General features: G+C 39.2%; 1 protein-coding gene across 1 annotated transcript in view; it reads right to left on the bottom strand.

The window, feature by feature from the left end:
• Positions 1 to 2,103: 2,103 nt before the first annotated feature.
• Positions 2,104 to 14,224, bottom strand: part of ZCCHC24 (zinc finger CCHC-type containing 24) — a 118,580-nt gene continuing 106,459 nt past the window's right edge. Inside the window, exon 4 of the mRNA XM_059821150.1 lies at positions 2,104 to 8,695. Coding sequence (XP_059677133.1) covers positions 8,582 to 8,695 — 114 coding nt within the window. The 3' untranslated portion in view covers positions 2,104 to 8,581. The remainder of the gene's footprint in view (positions 8,696 to 14,224) is intronic.

Here is a 14,224-nt window from a genome sequence, read left to right as displayed (position 1 = left end):
AATAGCTAGTGTTATCAAGACAGGAGTTTGGAAATGATCTGTTTCTCTAACTTTGGGAGAAATACTAGAGAAAAGTGAAGCTGAATGTTGTATTCAATTTTTTTTTCAGGATCACAAACTAACTATATACTACGTGCTTCTCAGGAGTAAGGCTTTCATATATTCTTCCAGTTAGGATGTTTCTTTAGTTCTTCATTTCTTAGTTCTTAGTGGAAAGACCTGACTGTCAGCATTCAGCCCTCAGTGTTTCAGGTTCCTCTCTTGCCAATGTCTCTTGTGTGCATCCTTCTTCAGAGGGATCTGGAGAAAGAAGGAGTCTTTTAAACTTACTTGACCTGTGTTATATGGCAGTGAATGATCCACATATGGGGGTGCTGAGCAAGACTACACAAGTGTAACATATAGACTGTTCTACCTAGTTGGGATTTAAGGTCTAGTTCATATGCCTGCTAATATACTGGGAGGATCTGAGATGGGGCTTTTGATGTGATGTGACTGATGTTAAAAATAGTAACCTTGGTGTACTGCGTAAATTGTTTTTCCGTGAAGAATAATGAAACAGCTTTTTATTTCAAAGTATGGTTGTTATGTGAAATCCCTATTATGAAATCACTATTATTTTTCTTAAAGTGGGAATTATTTGGCTCTTCTGTTACGAGCAGGGTGTTGCATTGTCTCCTGACCTCATTCACATAGAGCAGGAAGGCGAAGCGCTTGGTAATGAAAAATGAAGGAAAAGTAGTTTGATCATTTTTCTTGATGCCATATTGTTTGTGTTAACTTTCTCATATTTAAAACAAGAGTAAGTTATTTCATTGAGGAATCATAGCAAACGTGGTCATAGGGAACTAGGACTTTGCAGTTGGTCTACTCAGCATTTTTTATGGTCTCAGTGGAGCACTAAATCTGAGGTGTCGGCATTTGGGGAGCCCCCAGTTCTTCTGGTGGAAAGATGTATTTCAGTTTTGAGCTTGGCTTTGTGGCTCGTGTTTGCTATGGGAACAGGGCTATTGGCAAGCTTTATATTGAAGAGCAATGTTTTGTTTTTCAAACAGTAATTTACCAACTAGCTCTGAATATGCACTTTTCCTTTCTGTGGGGCTCAGCTGGGAGGATGTCTTTCATCATTTGATGAAATAGTCACTTTATTCAAGGCTTAATAACTGCACAGTTCCTTGGCTAACCTCTTCCCCGCCCCCCCCCCCCCCTCCCCGCACACATATGCATGTGTTCTTGCTCTCTCTCATGCAGTCTTAATGAGAAGAGCACTCTAATCTTCCCAGAAATCAGGATTGCTATGTAATATAAATGGTGTCACTATGATATTGAGCTCCAAGTATCAAATATGCACCATGTTTGTAAGGACGATCAGGCCTAGAACAACTGTGTGCTGGTGTGTCTATCAAAAAACTTGTGTTAAATGAAGGGGATGTCTTGTGTTAGAGGCAGGATACCTAATGTCCAAAGTTAATTTCATGACAACCTTATTTTAACTTCCAATCACAACAGTAATGGCAGTCTCAATAGAAAAAATTGCTTGCCATTTAACTTTCATTGGGGATGTAAGAGCATTGCTAATAAGCAATGAGCATTTTGTAGGTCTAGTTCTTGCCAACTTCTAGTGTTCACAAAGAATTATTTAGATCCCATCCCCTAAATTTTAAGTGATACAGCTTAATGACTTTTAAAAATTATGAATGTTATTTTTTCATTATAGGAACTTTCTGGCACCTAAGCTTTCTTATCCAACTATTAAGGATAGAAGCGTGCTTTGATTATAAGAGGTTTTTCCTTCAGAAAAAATGCTAGACAATACTAGGCTGTTAAAAACCTAGGAGCCAGCACTGTTAACCCAAGTTGTTCCACCAGCGGAGGAGACTTTGGGTGAAGCTCTCTCACCCAGGATGTGATCAGGCTTGCTGTAGATTAGTCAGCTGCAGTGGAGAAACTCTTCTTCACAAGGTCTGGGCTATGGTTATGCTGGGGCAGGTTTGCACCACAAACAGCAGGCTGTGGCTGGCCAGTCTGTACCTGGGAACCCAGTGCAGCTGGTAGCAAACTTCGAAGGAAGGAACTCTCAAGAAAACCATACCACTCTCTTGCTGTTTTTTTGCAGTACTTTAATACAGCATTAAAATGCTAGAATACTAGAGGAAAGCTGTATACTATCCAGCAAATAAGGCACATGTCGGAATGCCATTTTATGGACAATCCACAACAGAGGTTTTACAGTCTCTTTAGCAACACAGCCACCAGATCAGCAAGCCGTCATCTTGATTGCTGAAGCAGAACTGGTACCTCTGAGGCCTTTGTCCATAGGTTTTGTTTGTTTGTTTTAGCTGTACAAGTTTATTAACAGTTACAGAAAAAGAAATTATACAAATCATCAACTGAATCTGACGAGGTCAGTGGGTACAGCTAAAGAAATGTAATAATAATTAGGTTAATTTTTTTAAAGCTGAAGAAATTAATAAGATACAGTGTTAGTTTTAGCACTAGTACACAATGCAGTGAGTGCTGTACTAAATAACCTTTTAAAGGAAACAAGAATCCAGTACAGGTTTGGACAGACCTCCCATTTTAGCATGGTAAAATATCAAACTAAAAACCCAATCCTTCATAATATAATTAAACTACATGAAATGTAAAGTGTAAAAATGCTTCAAATACGTGCACATGCATATTCTATATTGCTATGAGTTCTAATTAAAATAAACATAAACCCCTACAATAATCTACTTCAATCCTTTTCTCTTGCATCCTTTGATTGATATTATTGCTGTAGCCGATACTGCATAGCTGAGCTCACAGTCTGCAAAGAGTTGTGAAAGTCAAGTTGTCAAACAGCGTCCCAACCAACTGTCTTCCCCTCTGGTTATGGGAAAGGAAAGAACCACCATTTGAAACCCAATGCTTGTGCTTCAGAGTTTCTGAAAGCCAAGTCTCGACGGTGCTTTCAGCATCTTCTCTGTCTCTCACAAGGCCATAAAGTGACAATATACTATTATTTGCTCCTCACTTGCTCTATGTCTAGTGATAGCTTTTTCTAGCAATCCTTCCCCAAATACACATAAATAAACTGTATAAGCATTTTCATATAAGTCTAAGCACTTGAATAATATATTGGTTACTTAATACTGATATTTTCATCCAAGGATAACAAAAACAATATGGCTTAAAGAATTGCAAGGTTTTTTGTCAGAATTATGTACCAACTTTCATATAATATTTTATGTAGACAATATTTCCTTCTTAATGTAGTTCAGTTGCATACTTTATACAGACAAAAGCATTGTAAAAAAAAGAAGTAAATTACTTCCATAAATATTTTCTTGAGGATACATCCTTAGTTCTGCAAAATACTTAAGAAAACTCTTACTTCTGTTAGTATCCTAGTTGAGAGGAAGGCCCTTCTGAAAGCTTCCAAATTGTAAAAACTTTCCCCAAAAAACAAACAATACTTTTTTAAAAAGGCCCTCAAATATATACAAAAAAGTTACTGCAAAGAGTTTCCAGATAAGATAACACTTCAGTATTACAAGAAATATTTGTAACCATTCAAAAATTTTAACATCTAAAAAGGTTTCCAAAATACACACATAGTATTAAAAAAAATTGAAAGAAACTCTATGTCAAGTATAACTCAAGATAAATACACATCTGCAAGTAAAACTGTAAAATACTTCATACAGGGGTAAACATTTATATCAATCATCTATAGCTACTAACTGCACACGATTGTCCCTTTGAAATTCATCCTAGAAACACAAACCATCATCCCTATATCTAAGATCTCAAACAGTCCTCTGAGCACTTCAGCAATATAGCAAACTGAATGGACAGCAGTGGTTTTGCAGATAGGAAAGAGAGAGAGGTTGAAACCCAGTCAGGAGTGGAGTGATATCTTAAAGAATGATTTTTATATGGGGATAGTTCCATCACATTTTAAAATATGTTGGCAAAGGCAAGTGGAAAATGTATGTCAATGCACTTAACGTGAAAAACACATGTTGATGATTTATTGCATACTGTTCAGTGGACAACTCTTAGGATCCATACCAGGAGAAAAAATATTCTATGTGACTGCAGGACAAAGACAACTAATCTATGGAGTCTGACATTTCCAAAAGCTCTTAACTTTTAATGTTTTAAGTAGTTTTATTTTTGGAATAACTGCTAGAGCGTCACAGGTATGCTACCGATGTATAATCTAAGGTTCACGTTATACAAAAAGGTAAAATATAGAGAATACTTCTCAGTATAAGGCTTCTCTCAGACATATGTAACTTCACATTTTCAGTTTAAAAACTAAGTCCCATATAATGGGGAACTTCAAAATACACCTATTTTCAGAAATAATATATACTCTTGTGTATTTATCTGAAATTAAAAAGCAACCTTGAGGCAAAAAGGCCTCAAACTTTGCTTGTGTGGCATCATTTTATGTCTGTGGTAGCAGCAGTAGAAACTGGCTAAAATGGGGCCATCCTTTAAACTACAGGGATTTTTCTTCATCACCATTAAATGAAGTATTTGTAACAACTTCATTGGAGCCGCATCAAGTTAAAGCAGCTAAAAACCTACACCACACATTTCAAATCACTGATACTTTTCTCCAGAGCAGTGCCAATGCCAGGGACAAATTGTGTGTGAAATGTTCTGACCGATTGAGGAAACAAATTGTGCTTAGTTTTTTTTAAAGAAATAAATGAAAGTTTAAAAATCTCCAAAGAGGGAGGGAAAAGAAAAAAAACAGTGTGTGCTGGATGGATTGGTAGGCAGGCAACACAAGCATCTGAGGTTAAAAATCAAGTTTGTCAAATAAATACACAGAACCACATTTCTTTCAGGTACATCCCTAAAGAATACTCAAATTAGGGAGGCCTATATTGATTTGAAACTCTTCTTACTGATGCCTGCTGCGCTTCTGGTAATACTGTCTAAAAATACATTCAAGGATTACTAGCTGATGTTCTAAATGCAGAGCTGGTTAAAGGGAACATCAGAAAACACTCAGAAAAATCTGAGGTAAGTCAACTCATCCTCTTTCCAGTCAAAAATCTGAATTTAAGGTTTTTCCAATTTGGAAAGAGTTAGTTAGGTCTATAGGTGAATTACCTTTGAGGGGAAAAAAGAGAGACAAAATTTACATTTTGTAGCCAATCTTTTTTCTTTTTTGAAATAAAAATTCAGAAATTTCTCCTCTGTGCCATTAACTAAAACAATGGTCATAAGCTACTGTACGTTACTTACGCCGATGTGTTTTTCCAGCAACCCATGAACTATATACAGATGAGCGTGGAGCACATGCCCAGGGCTGAATGCTACAATCCTATGAGTAAACCTCATGCAAGGAGGGACAGAGGAATGCTCCTGTTGCATGAGGTTGGTGCTGCAGGCTTCCCCAGGCACCAGCTTGTTAGGGAGATGAGGCTTCAGCCCTGTGCGGCAAGGACAGAAAACGAGGGGATGCACCCGCACGGCTGGGGGGAAGCTGGAGTTCAGCCCCTCAGCTGCAGGGGAGGAGGGAGGATTGTGGCTGCTCCCTAGGGAACCCTGGTCACTCTCCCTCCCCACTCCGCTTTTGGCAGGGATGGCAAGGCAAGCCGGCTGCTTCAGCTGCACCAGGATGGATGTCCGGCCTCTGAGTTAGGCAGTACAAACTACGGCAGTGTTGCTTCTTGCTTTTCTGTGCACTTTGTTCTTTATCTGCTTTTCCCCAACATGAGTGCAGGAGAAAATCTGTTCTCCTCTTTATTTCAAATATGCTAAATATTACTTAAATACTTTGTATGTCTGCTGCCTAGGAAAATATCAATGATACAAATATTGAACTCTCATAAGTATCCTCTTAAGAATTATTATTTTACACCTATAGACATTGTGTTAAAGTTGATCACGTCTATTTTTAATACAACCTAAAAATCCGTAAGTTAAAGGCATTGCCATGCAGTGTGGAATCTGGATAAACAGTTTTTAACAACGCACTGTCACGAAAAGAGCAACAATTGCATATAATGGTATCTTAGTTAGCTTTTGTTCAGAACCTGGTGGTGTGCTGTACATTGAGTGGTTATCGTAAGATGGAAATTATTTCAACACAGTAAAAATGGTTGATAGCAACATCTTGGTTTCAGAGAGAAAATAAAATAATGTTTTCCCTTATCTTCATCTAAAGGGGTTTCTCTACGTGTCCTTTAGCTGGATGTGGAGCATCAAGGCGGTTTTTGTTTGTGTACTATTAAGTGCTCAAGAGGAAAAAATAGATCTGGTTTATGAGACTCTTTTGATATTACTTGTGCTTGAAACAAAATACCAGGATTAATACTAGAGGTCAAACTTTGGCAATCCACCCCTAGATTTGCCTGTGTATTTTTTTATTCTATTTGTATGGGCAGATTAATATCTTTGTTTAGTGAATTTGTCTCTAAGGTAATTTCTGAGTCTGTGCAAAAGAATGTGTTTCCATTTGAAAATGCTAAAACTGCTTATCTTCACTGAGGCAACTGAACTGCTATTAGTGTTAACTTTCAATAATATTATTTTCAGCTATTTTAGTTGATGGAATTGCCAACTGGGCAAAACTAGTTTCGAAGTGATTAATTTAGTTAATACTATTTTAGCATTACATAGCGCACTTCATCCAGTGATGTCAAAACACTTCCAGATATTAAGTAAGCCTCACAACTCTCCTGTGAGGTAGGTATACTAAAGTATTATCCCCATTTTGCAGTTGGGGAAACAAGAAGGATCTTGTGACTTCTCCAAAATCAGAGAGCTAATGGAAGAGCTGTGGTCAGAAGCCAAGAGTCCTAATGTTGATCCATTGCTCTGACCAGTAGGCTGCATCATTTGGGCTACCCATGAATAACGAAGTTTGCCAGATATGTATATGACACTTCCACCAGAATAAGCAGAAACAATTTTGCCCTGCTTCTAGCAAAGCAGGGAAATGGCAAAGGTTTCACCCTAGAGCAAATTTGTGAAGAGCTTCACATTTCCTATACGAATGCTCACTGTCAGTTTTCAATTGCTTTACAAGAGCTTGACGGTACATACTGATAACATCCTGCTATAACTTGGCATAAAAGCCCCTCTGTCTTAGCGTTATGGAATTAACCCTCACAACAAATTTAATTGACATCAAGTTATTTAGTATTTAAAGTACTTCCACTAAGTATCATTCACACAAATCAATCTCTCTAAAGGAAACTTCGTAAAAATAGGAATTGTTGATTAAAAATCAAAACCCAAACAAACATTATCCCTTTTTTAGTGAATAATGCAAGTGAATTGCTTGTTGTGTCCTTTTGCCAATGTACTTTTACGTAGATACACAAACAGGATACTGTCTCGAGGTACTTTCAGTTCATTATATTTCCCAATCCCTGATGAGATACTTCGTTGCAGCAGGATGCCCCTGCACAAAGTTTTACCTGAAATGGGACAACAAAATCTAAGTCCTACATTTCTCCTCAGATACGTAGGTGTTTCAGGAAGACATAAAGAGGGAAGGTTATATAGAGTGTTCTCCATGCCTCAAAACACCCCTATGGCTAACAAGTTTTATATTATAACAAATTTGTACAGTAGAAAACAGGACACAAAAATATTTCCAGAAAGTGGCTTTAAAACTATTATAAATAGTAAGTTTGGCTAATCTTTCAATTAAGGGTTTTGGGGACAGTGTTAAGTCTTCTTGTCCCCCCTTATTCACAGTAAATTTAGTGTGCTTGTGGCCTAATGAACAGCCCATACACATACAGGGACCATTTCAGCGGGATTATATGACAAGAGAAGGATCTGTTAGTTACACAAGCAAGCCAATTTTGCCTCCTCCAAAAACCTCTTGGAATCCTCCCTGATGCTCTGGGTCCCATTATGGCATTCCCTTTCTACCCAACCCACACCCTCAAACAATTATTCACTTTTTTTGCCACATCCTGCAAAAATGATTTTGCCTAAGCCCTGCCCAAGCAATGGTAACAAGTAGAAAAAGTCCAAGAAAGCAGCAGCACAAAACTCTCAGACTTTCTAAAACTGGGAAAACAATAATTTTCCTTCTTTTATGCTGTGGCTTGTTTAATCTTCCTTTGTCTTGTCATATAATAGGAATAACGTTCATGTTGTGGGCGAGTGCTTGCAATTAGTGGCCCCACAGTTATTTAACCTCTGCAAAAGCCATACATATAACATATATTCTTTGTGAATATTATACCTTGCCTATTGAATAGTCCTTCATTTCACCTGGCCATGATATAGGGTCTGTGTAAACAATCAGCAGAACCTGCAACCACGGTTCTGTTGTGAACACTATCAGTAACGCTTTATATACGTGTGTGTACATATATATAAATTTACATATATATGTATGTATACAAATCAGTCCTGTAAATACCTGTTGCATGCGTGTGCATGCTCAGGCAAAATGTTACATTCTATTAATGGTAAGGCATATTATTAGGTAGGCAATATTGGCAATTATTTTAGCTTTTATCTTGATTTGTTGTGTTGCTGTTGATCGCATGCTGCCAGAGGATTTTTAAGGATGATGGGGACGGGAAGAGGCCACTTCGAAGGTTTATTGCACACGGCGGCAGTAGTAGCCCAAAACTTTGCACTTCTCACACAGATGCTGGGGATGTTCTTTGCTCTGATCCGAAACATCCAGGCCGTCTGGCTTTTCCAGGGGTCTCTGCAGTGAAGGGAAGGAATTCAGATTAGATCCAAGGTTTTGTCACTGTTACTCTTTACTATGCATGTGAAGCATACTTTTATGCTTAACTGAGCTTTCTCCTAGTAATTATAAAGGCACTGTGTTTCTTTCCTGAAGGGATGAAATATTTTTTCAGCTCTGCATTGCTTCAGAGTGGCCTCACGACTTAATGTCATTCTTCTTCATAAAGGTGGTGGTAACTGTAGATAATTACTAAAAGACTGAATTGGGAATGATCTTTATAAAAGCAGTAACACAGAAGAGTTGATTCTCTTGGCTCTAACAACTGTGATGTCCCAAAGGCATTAACACCTCAAGCATGGGAATCCCATTACCCAGCAGTGCCAGTGGGGGTTACCAATGTTAGGAATTGTTGCTATGACAAGAAAACTGTCTTAACCACGCACAGATATTACATAGCTAAATGAGCTTTTCCCAATACTCAGTCCCATATTTCTGAGGCTGAAATTTTTGACGTAGAGCAGCTGCAAAGCTATTAATAAAAAAACCCCAACCAAACAACTCCCCCCTGTCCAAAAAAAAGCCCCAAACAAAAAAACCCAACCTCACAACACAACCCTTTGCTTTGAACCTGAGCAATAAATTGACTATGTGTTTTTAACAATATTTGTGAAATCACAGGATTGGTGGTATGTTTGGCTAAACAAGGGAATGAAACTGCTTTGGTTTTAGTAGATCTTTGTTCTTTAATTTTCCATGACATGTAAAGGGTTTCACAATCATTCTGAAAATAAAATACCTATGTTAAATATTGCAGTAAGGTTAAGTGTTTGGCAAGTCTAATAGGTAGAGAGGTGATAGAGATGTGAGGTAGAACATCGTAAAGGAGGTGATAGAGATGCAAGGTAGAACATCATAAAATGCACCTTTTAGTTGAAAAAAAAACCAAAGAAAATTTCCTAACTCATAATTTCTCTGGTTTTGTGAAATGTAGATGAAAGACTATTTCACTGAACAGTGCCTTCCCATGAAGACAGTGTTTGTTCTATGGGACTGTGGTAGAGACAACATGTGGTGTGAAATCTGAAAACAAGCCATAACCTTCTCACTGTTCCCACAGGAATACTAGACTCTTCCTTATCTCTTCAAAATATGGTTCCTGGAGCAGCGGGGGGTGGTAGTGGGGGTGGATAGATAAATATAAACACAAATTACAAAATTATGGTCATTTATCTTTTCACCCTTTCCTAAATCCTAAAGACTTTCCTTTAGCTGTAAAATCTCAAACTATACCTGATCATCTAAGTTTTCATTTATAAGTTCTTCATTCCAAAGCCACCCATCTGAGATGCTGTAGATAGGAAGAACAGAGACATTCAAAGCTTTTTTTGGCTATATAACACTGCAAGAACAGCTCATAATCCAGAGAATAGAAGGGTTTCTCAGCTCTCTGAATAGCTAAAATGAGACAAAATATATTCTGTTATCCTGAACAAGGGATGTCTGCAAATTCTTGCTTGGTTCTGTTGGATTCTAAGTGCAGCACTCTTATTATATTGCACAGCTAGTAAAAAAAATACATGGGAGTAATTCAGTGGTGATTGCCAATGGTTTGTTACTGATTCAATGTTCCTACCCATGATATTGCCTGAAGCTTCATCTGTCCTGGGCAACATAATATATGTCTTTGAGTTTAACTTCTTTTACAATTCAATTGCAAATTGGATTTCCTATATCAGGTAGGGGATAAGGAAGGTAGACGGACCCCTCATCTCCTCTAAATCCTTTAACCTCCCCCTGCAGCCCCACTGGGCTTTGAATGACTTGTTGGAAGTCAGTATGTTAGGATTAGAGACCAGAACCAGCAATCCTGTTTCTAGGCTTGCAATCCAACCACTGGTGCAGGCAGTGCTTCTGCCTAACAGACAAGTTGAGTAAGTTTATTTGGTCAGAAAAACTGCCCTTCTGCCTTTTCTACTGCTTATTCCACCAACATCTGCCCACAAATTTTCTTCAAGAATTTGCATTATATAAATGTAGACAAAGATGATGCTAAGGTTCAGGAGTCCCAGGAGTTAATTTATGCTCCTCAATGGAGAATTTGAGAGTTTTGAAATGCTACACTTAAAACAGGCTATTTGACTCAGCTCTGATTGCTTCTACATGCTAGCTGTGCTCTGATTAAAGAGAAAAAATACAGCAGTTATCATGTTTATTGATATAAGCCAGATTTTTTTTTAATACGCAAGGCCTTGGGAATCATTTTTCCTGGAAATAGTGCAAAGGACATTGGGAATGCCTTGAAGTGCCAAGAGTTTTTGGACGGTTTTCAGAAACAATAGCTCTCCGTGGTTTGCTTCCCCCTGCGTTGATTGAGCTCAGCTTTTTGGCCTGCAAAGCATTTCGATTTCAGAAATGTTATTGTTACTAGCGTGTTACGACACAGAGGATGGGGAGAGAGGGGTTACAAACGCAGGAAAGCAGGTTGCCAAGGGCCAGCTGGAAGAAGCGGAGCTGAGTAGAGCCTGGGCTACGTTTCTGGTGAGGCAGTGAAGGGCTGAGGCTTCGAAACTGGTAGTGTGCTTGCATGGTTTGTGTCCCAGAACCACTTGAATTCAACTTTTGCATAAAATGAAGTCCCAGCTTATCTCCATTTGCTGTTTTTCTCTTGAAGAGTTTCTCGTAAGGCAAAAAAAACCCCTTCAAACACCCTGAGAAGCAACTGTTCTTGTCCTGCCACTATTTGTCTGTTACTAATTGTGGAGAACTTTAATAACCTTACACCCTCGCAACCTTTCTTACACCATGCAAAAAGGGTAGGATGTTAGACAGCCAAAGAGCTGTGTGTCCATCAATGTTGGACTTCCTTGTCGCAGGATGACCTTGGACAGTTCTCACCAGCTTTGCCGTGGTGGAAGCAGAGGGGAAGGAGAAGATGTCAGCGCAAGGTGGGTGCAGCAGGGTTGGGCTGCTGCACGCTGTGTATTAGTTTTGGGGACTGCCTGAATTATGCAGAAGATCCAAATAGCTGAGGAGGCTGCAACAGTCCTGGGCTGCTGCTGAGAGGCCGGTAGCATGAAAACTCAGCCATGCGTTTGGAGAGGGTGTGGAGAAGGGGACAGGCTAGTTGGCTGAAAAAATAATTCCTTTCCTTAGAAAGAGGTGAAATGGAGCTTCTAAAGCAACAGAAAATCCTGACATGTTTCTCTGGGAAAGGTATGCTTTTTTTCCGTTAAATGGAGAGTTTAAATTTAATACTTCAATTTTAATTGTCTTTTTTTAAATGCAAGCATCCAGGATTTGGCAGTCCATATTTTCAGTAAAAACTTCAGGGATGGGCACTCTTACATTGTTAATTTTTGTGCATCTTTCTTTAATTTTCTCCTGGTAGTTGCCGGGTGGAAATAATCTTGTGCAGCTCCACCAGAAAAGCATTTGGTGGTAGTGACTAAAGCTGTTGCCTCAGGGGAATGAAGCTGAAATAAATTTAAATTTATATAGCAATTTCTGTCCTGCAAATTAACTTTTGATTATGAACTATTGCTGTCCCAGTCTACATGTACTGAATGAACTCTGCATTGCCCACAAGTCAGTTAAAAACACAAAAGCCGCAAAAAAACCTCACCCTTATGAAGTGCTAGGTGTCAGAGAAAAGGTCACTAGGACATCCTTGAGGAAAATTGCTTCCACTAAGAAGCAGAATGGAATAATGTGGCTATTTATGTTTATATTTAGAAGATAGAAATTTTTTTGCTGTATGGAACAATTTGATTGTGCCACTGATGGATAAAGGATTGCATCAAAATTCAAATGTAAGAAAACACTTATAAATAATTTTCTGGACTCATTACCTCAAGTCTTATTGGAGCAAATCAGATGATTAAATGACAGATTAGATAGATGAATGGAAATGGATTCTACAACTATAGCTGGTAGGATGATTGTTAGGTTAACAGTCTTAAGGAGCCATAGCTGGCTATGCTTCCCTCAAGAGACACATGCTATCATGAATTTGTAAATTTTTAGTCCAATAAAAAATTATGCACTGGGGAAAAAGGATGAAATGCAATGTGCATTCTTGAGCAGCAGACCCTCTGCTCGTCTGTCTGCCTGGAGAGGGGGACAGGGATGTTAACGAGGCCCTCAGTTGTTGCTGTGGATCTGATAGACTGTGATAAGAAGGCTGCAGATCAGATGCATGATGCTCAGAGAGAGCAAGCAGCCTCTGTCAGCAGCATGCCTCTGGGACAGGCCAGCTAGGAATGAATGATAACCGCATGAGCTAAATGGAGAAAATCTTTTTAGAGTTCAGAGAAGCAGCAGTCTGGGGTGATCTGTATTCCCACTGCTGGAGCACACAAGTATGGGCATGCTGGGGAGGGTTTATTAAATCTAAAGAGTCAAAATATCATACTTGTAGGCCTGAAAATGTTGAAGCTTATTGGGCTTGAGTGACCAGACCCATCCCTCCCCATACTGAGAGAAGAGAGGTGGCTGTGGATGCACCCAGATATGGGAATTGTGGTGGGATCACTGCATTGCCCATGGAAGTAATAGCTTGGATAACATGAAGAATGTATTTACATACCAAATTATTTCCAGTCTGACAGTAAATTCCTGACAGCTGGAAGAAAATAGTGTCCAAGAGGACAAGTCAGTCACCAGATGGCTGGTTCTGCACCAGTGCAACAGCTGTCATCACAAACAGCACTGGAGTTAGCCACAAAGTCAGAGAAGAAGCCTTGATAAGAGGCCAGCCAGGAAGCAACCACAGGCGCAGATGGTGCTGCTGTAGCAGGCGGGCGAAGAAAATGAGAATTCAAAGCTTGGCATCTGGGCTGTTACAGTGCCAAGAATGCTGGTGAATGGCTATAAGGACTGGCTTCGTTGCTGGAGCAGGGTAAGAAGGAGAATAAACAACTCCAAAATCCAAATTCCTTGGAAGAATAAGAGATAGGTTTAAGACCCATCTGAGACTTCTGTTTATGTTTAGAGTAGCTAAAGTAACTACCCAGGAAATGGCTTTTGGAATAGGCACAGAGCAGCTTTGTCAGGGTAGTTCTTTGGTCTCTTATTCCTCAATAAGGCTTGAGCTCAACTGGCCTCCAACTTTTGCCCCATGTCCTATGAATTCCTGTAAGGACTCCCACAGGGAGGTTTACTGCTTGAGGGATGTAGTGGAAATGCAAAAGGAGGAACACAGTGGTACAATTTAGTCACAAATCCAAAAATGCATGCAGAGCTTCCTTAGGACAAGGAGCAGTTTTGCAGCTCAGGTGCAAAAGCCACCTGACTCCCCACTCCGTGGATGAGTTGGGGAATGAATGGCAGCAGCCCTGCTATCAGGCTCTTGTGTTACTACTTGTCATACATGCTCCACCATCTCTCTTAAATGCAGAGATTTAGAGCTGTATTTATAGAGCACTCTGAAGTATATACACAGCTGTAAAATTGCTGAGAAGACTTTTCCTACTCCAGAGAGTTTAAAAGCTCATTCTCACAGATAGGGTATGTGGAGTAAGAGCGCAGGGCTGAATTGAGACATTC

The sequence above is a fragment of the Gavia stellata genome, chromosome 9 (genome assembly GCF_030936135.1).
Source record: "Gavia stellata isolate bGavSte3 chromosome 9, bGavSte3.hap2, whole genome shotgun sequence".
Lineage (NCBI taxonomy): Eukaryota > Metazoa > Chordata > Aves > Gaviiformes > Gaviidae > Gavia > Gavia stellata.
This window is presented reverse-complemented; position numbering and strand designations above follow the sequence as displayed.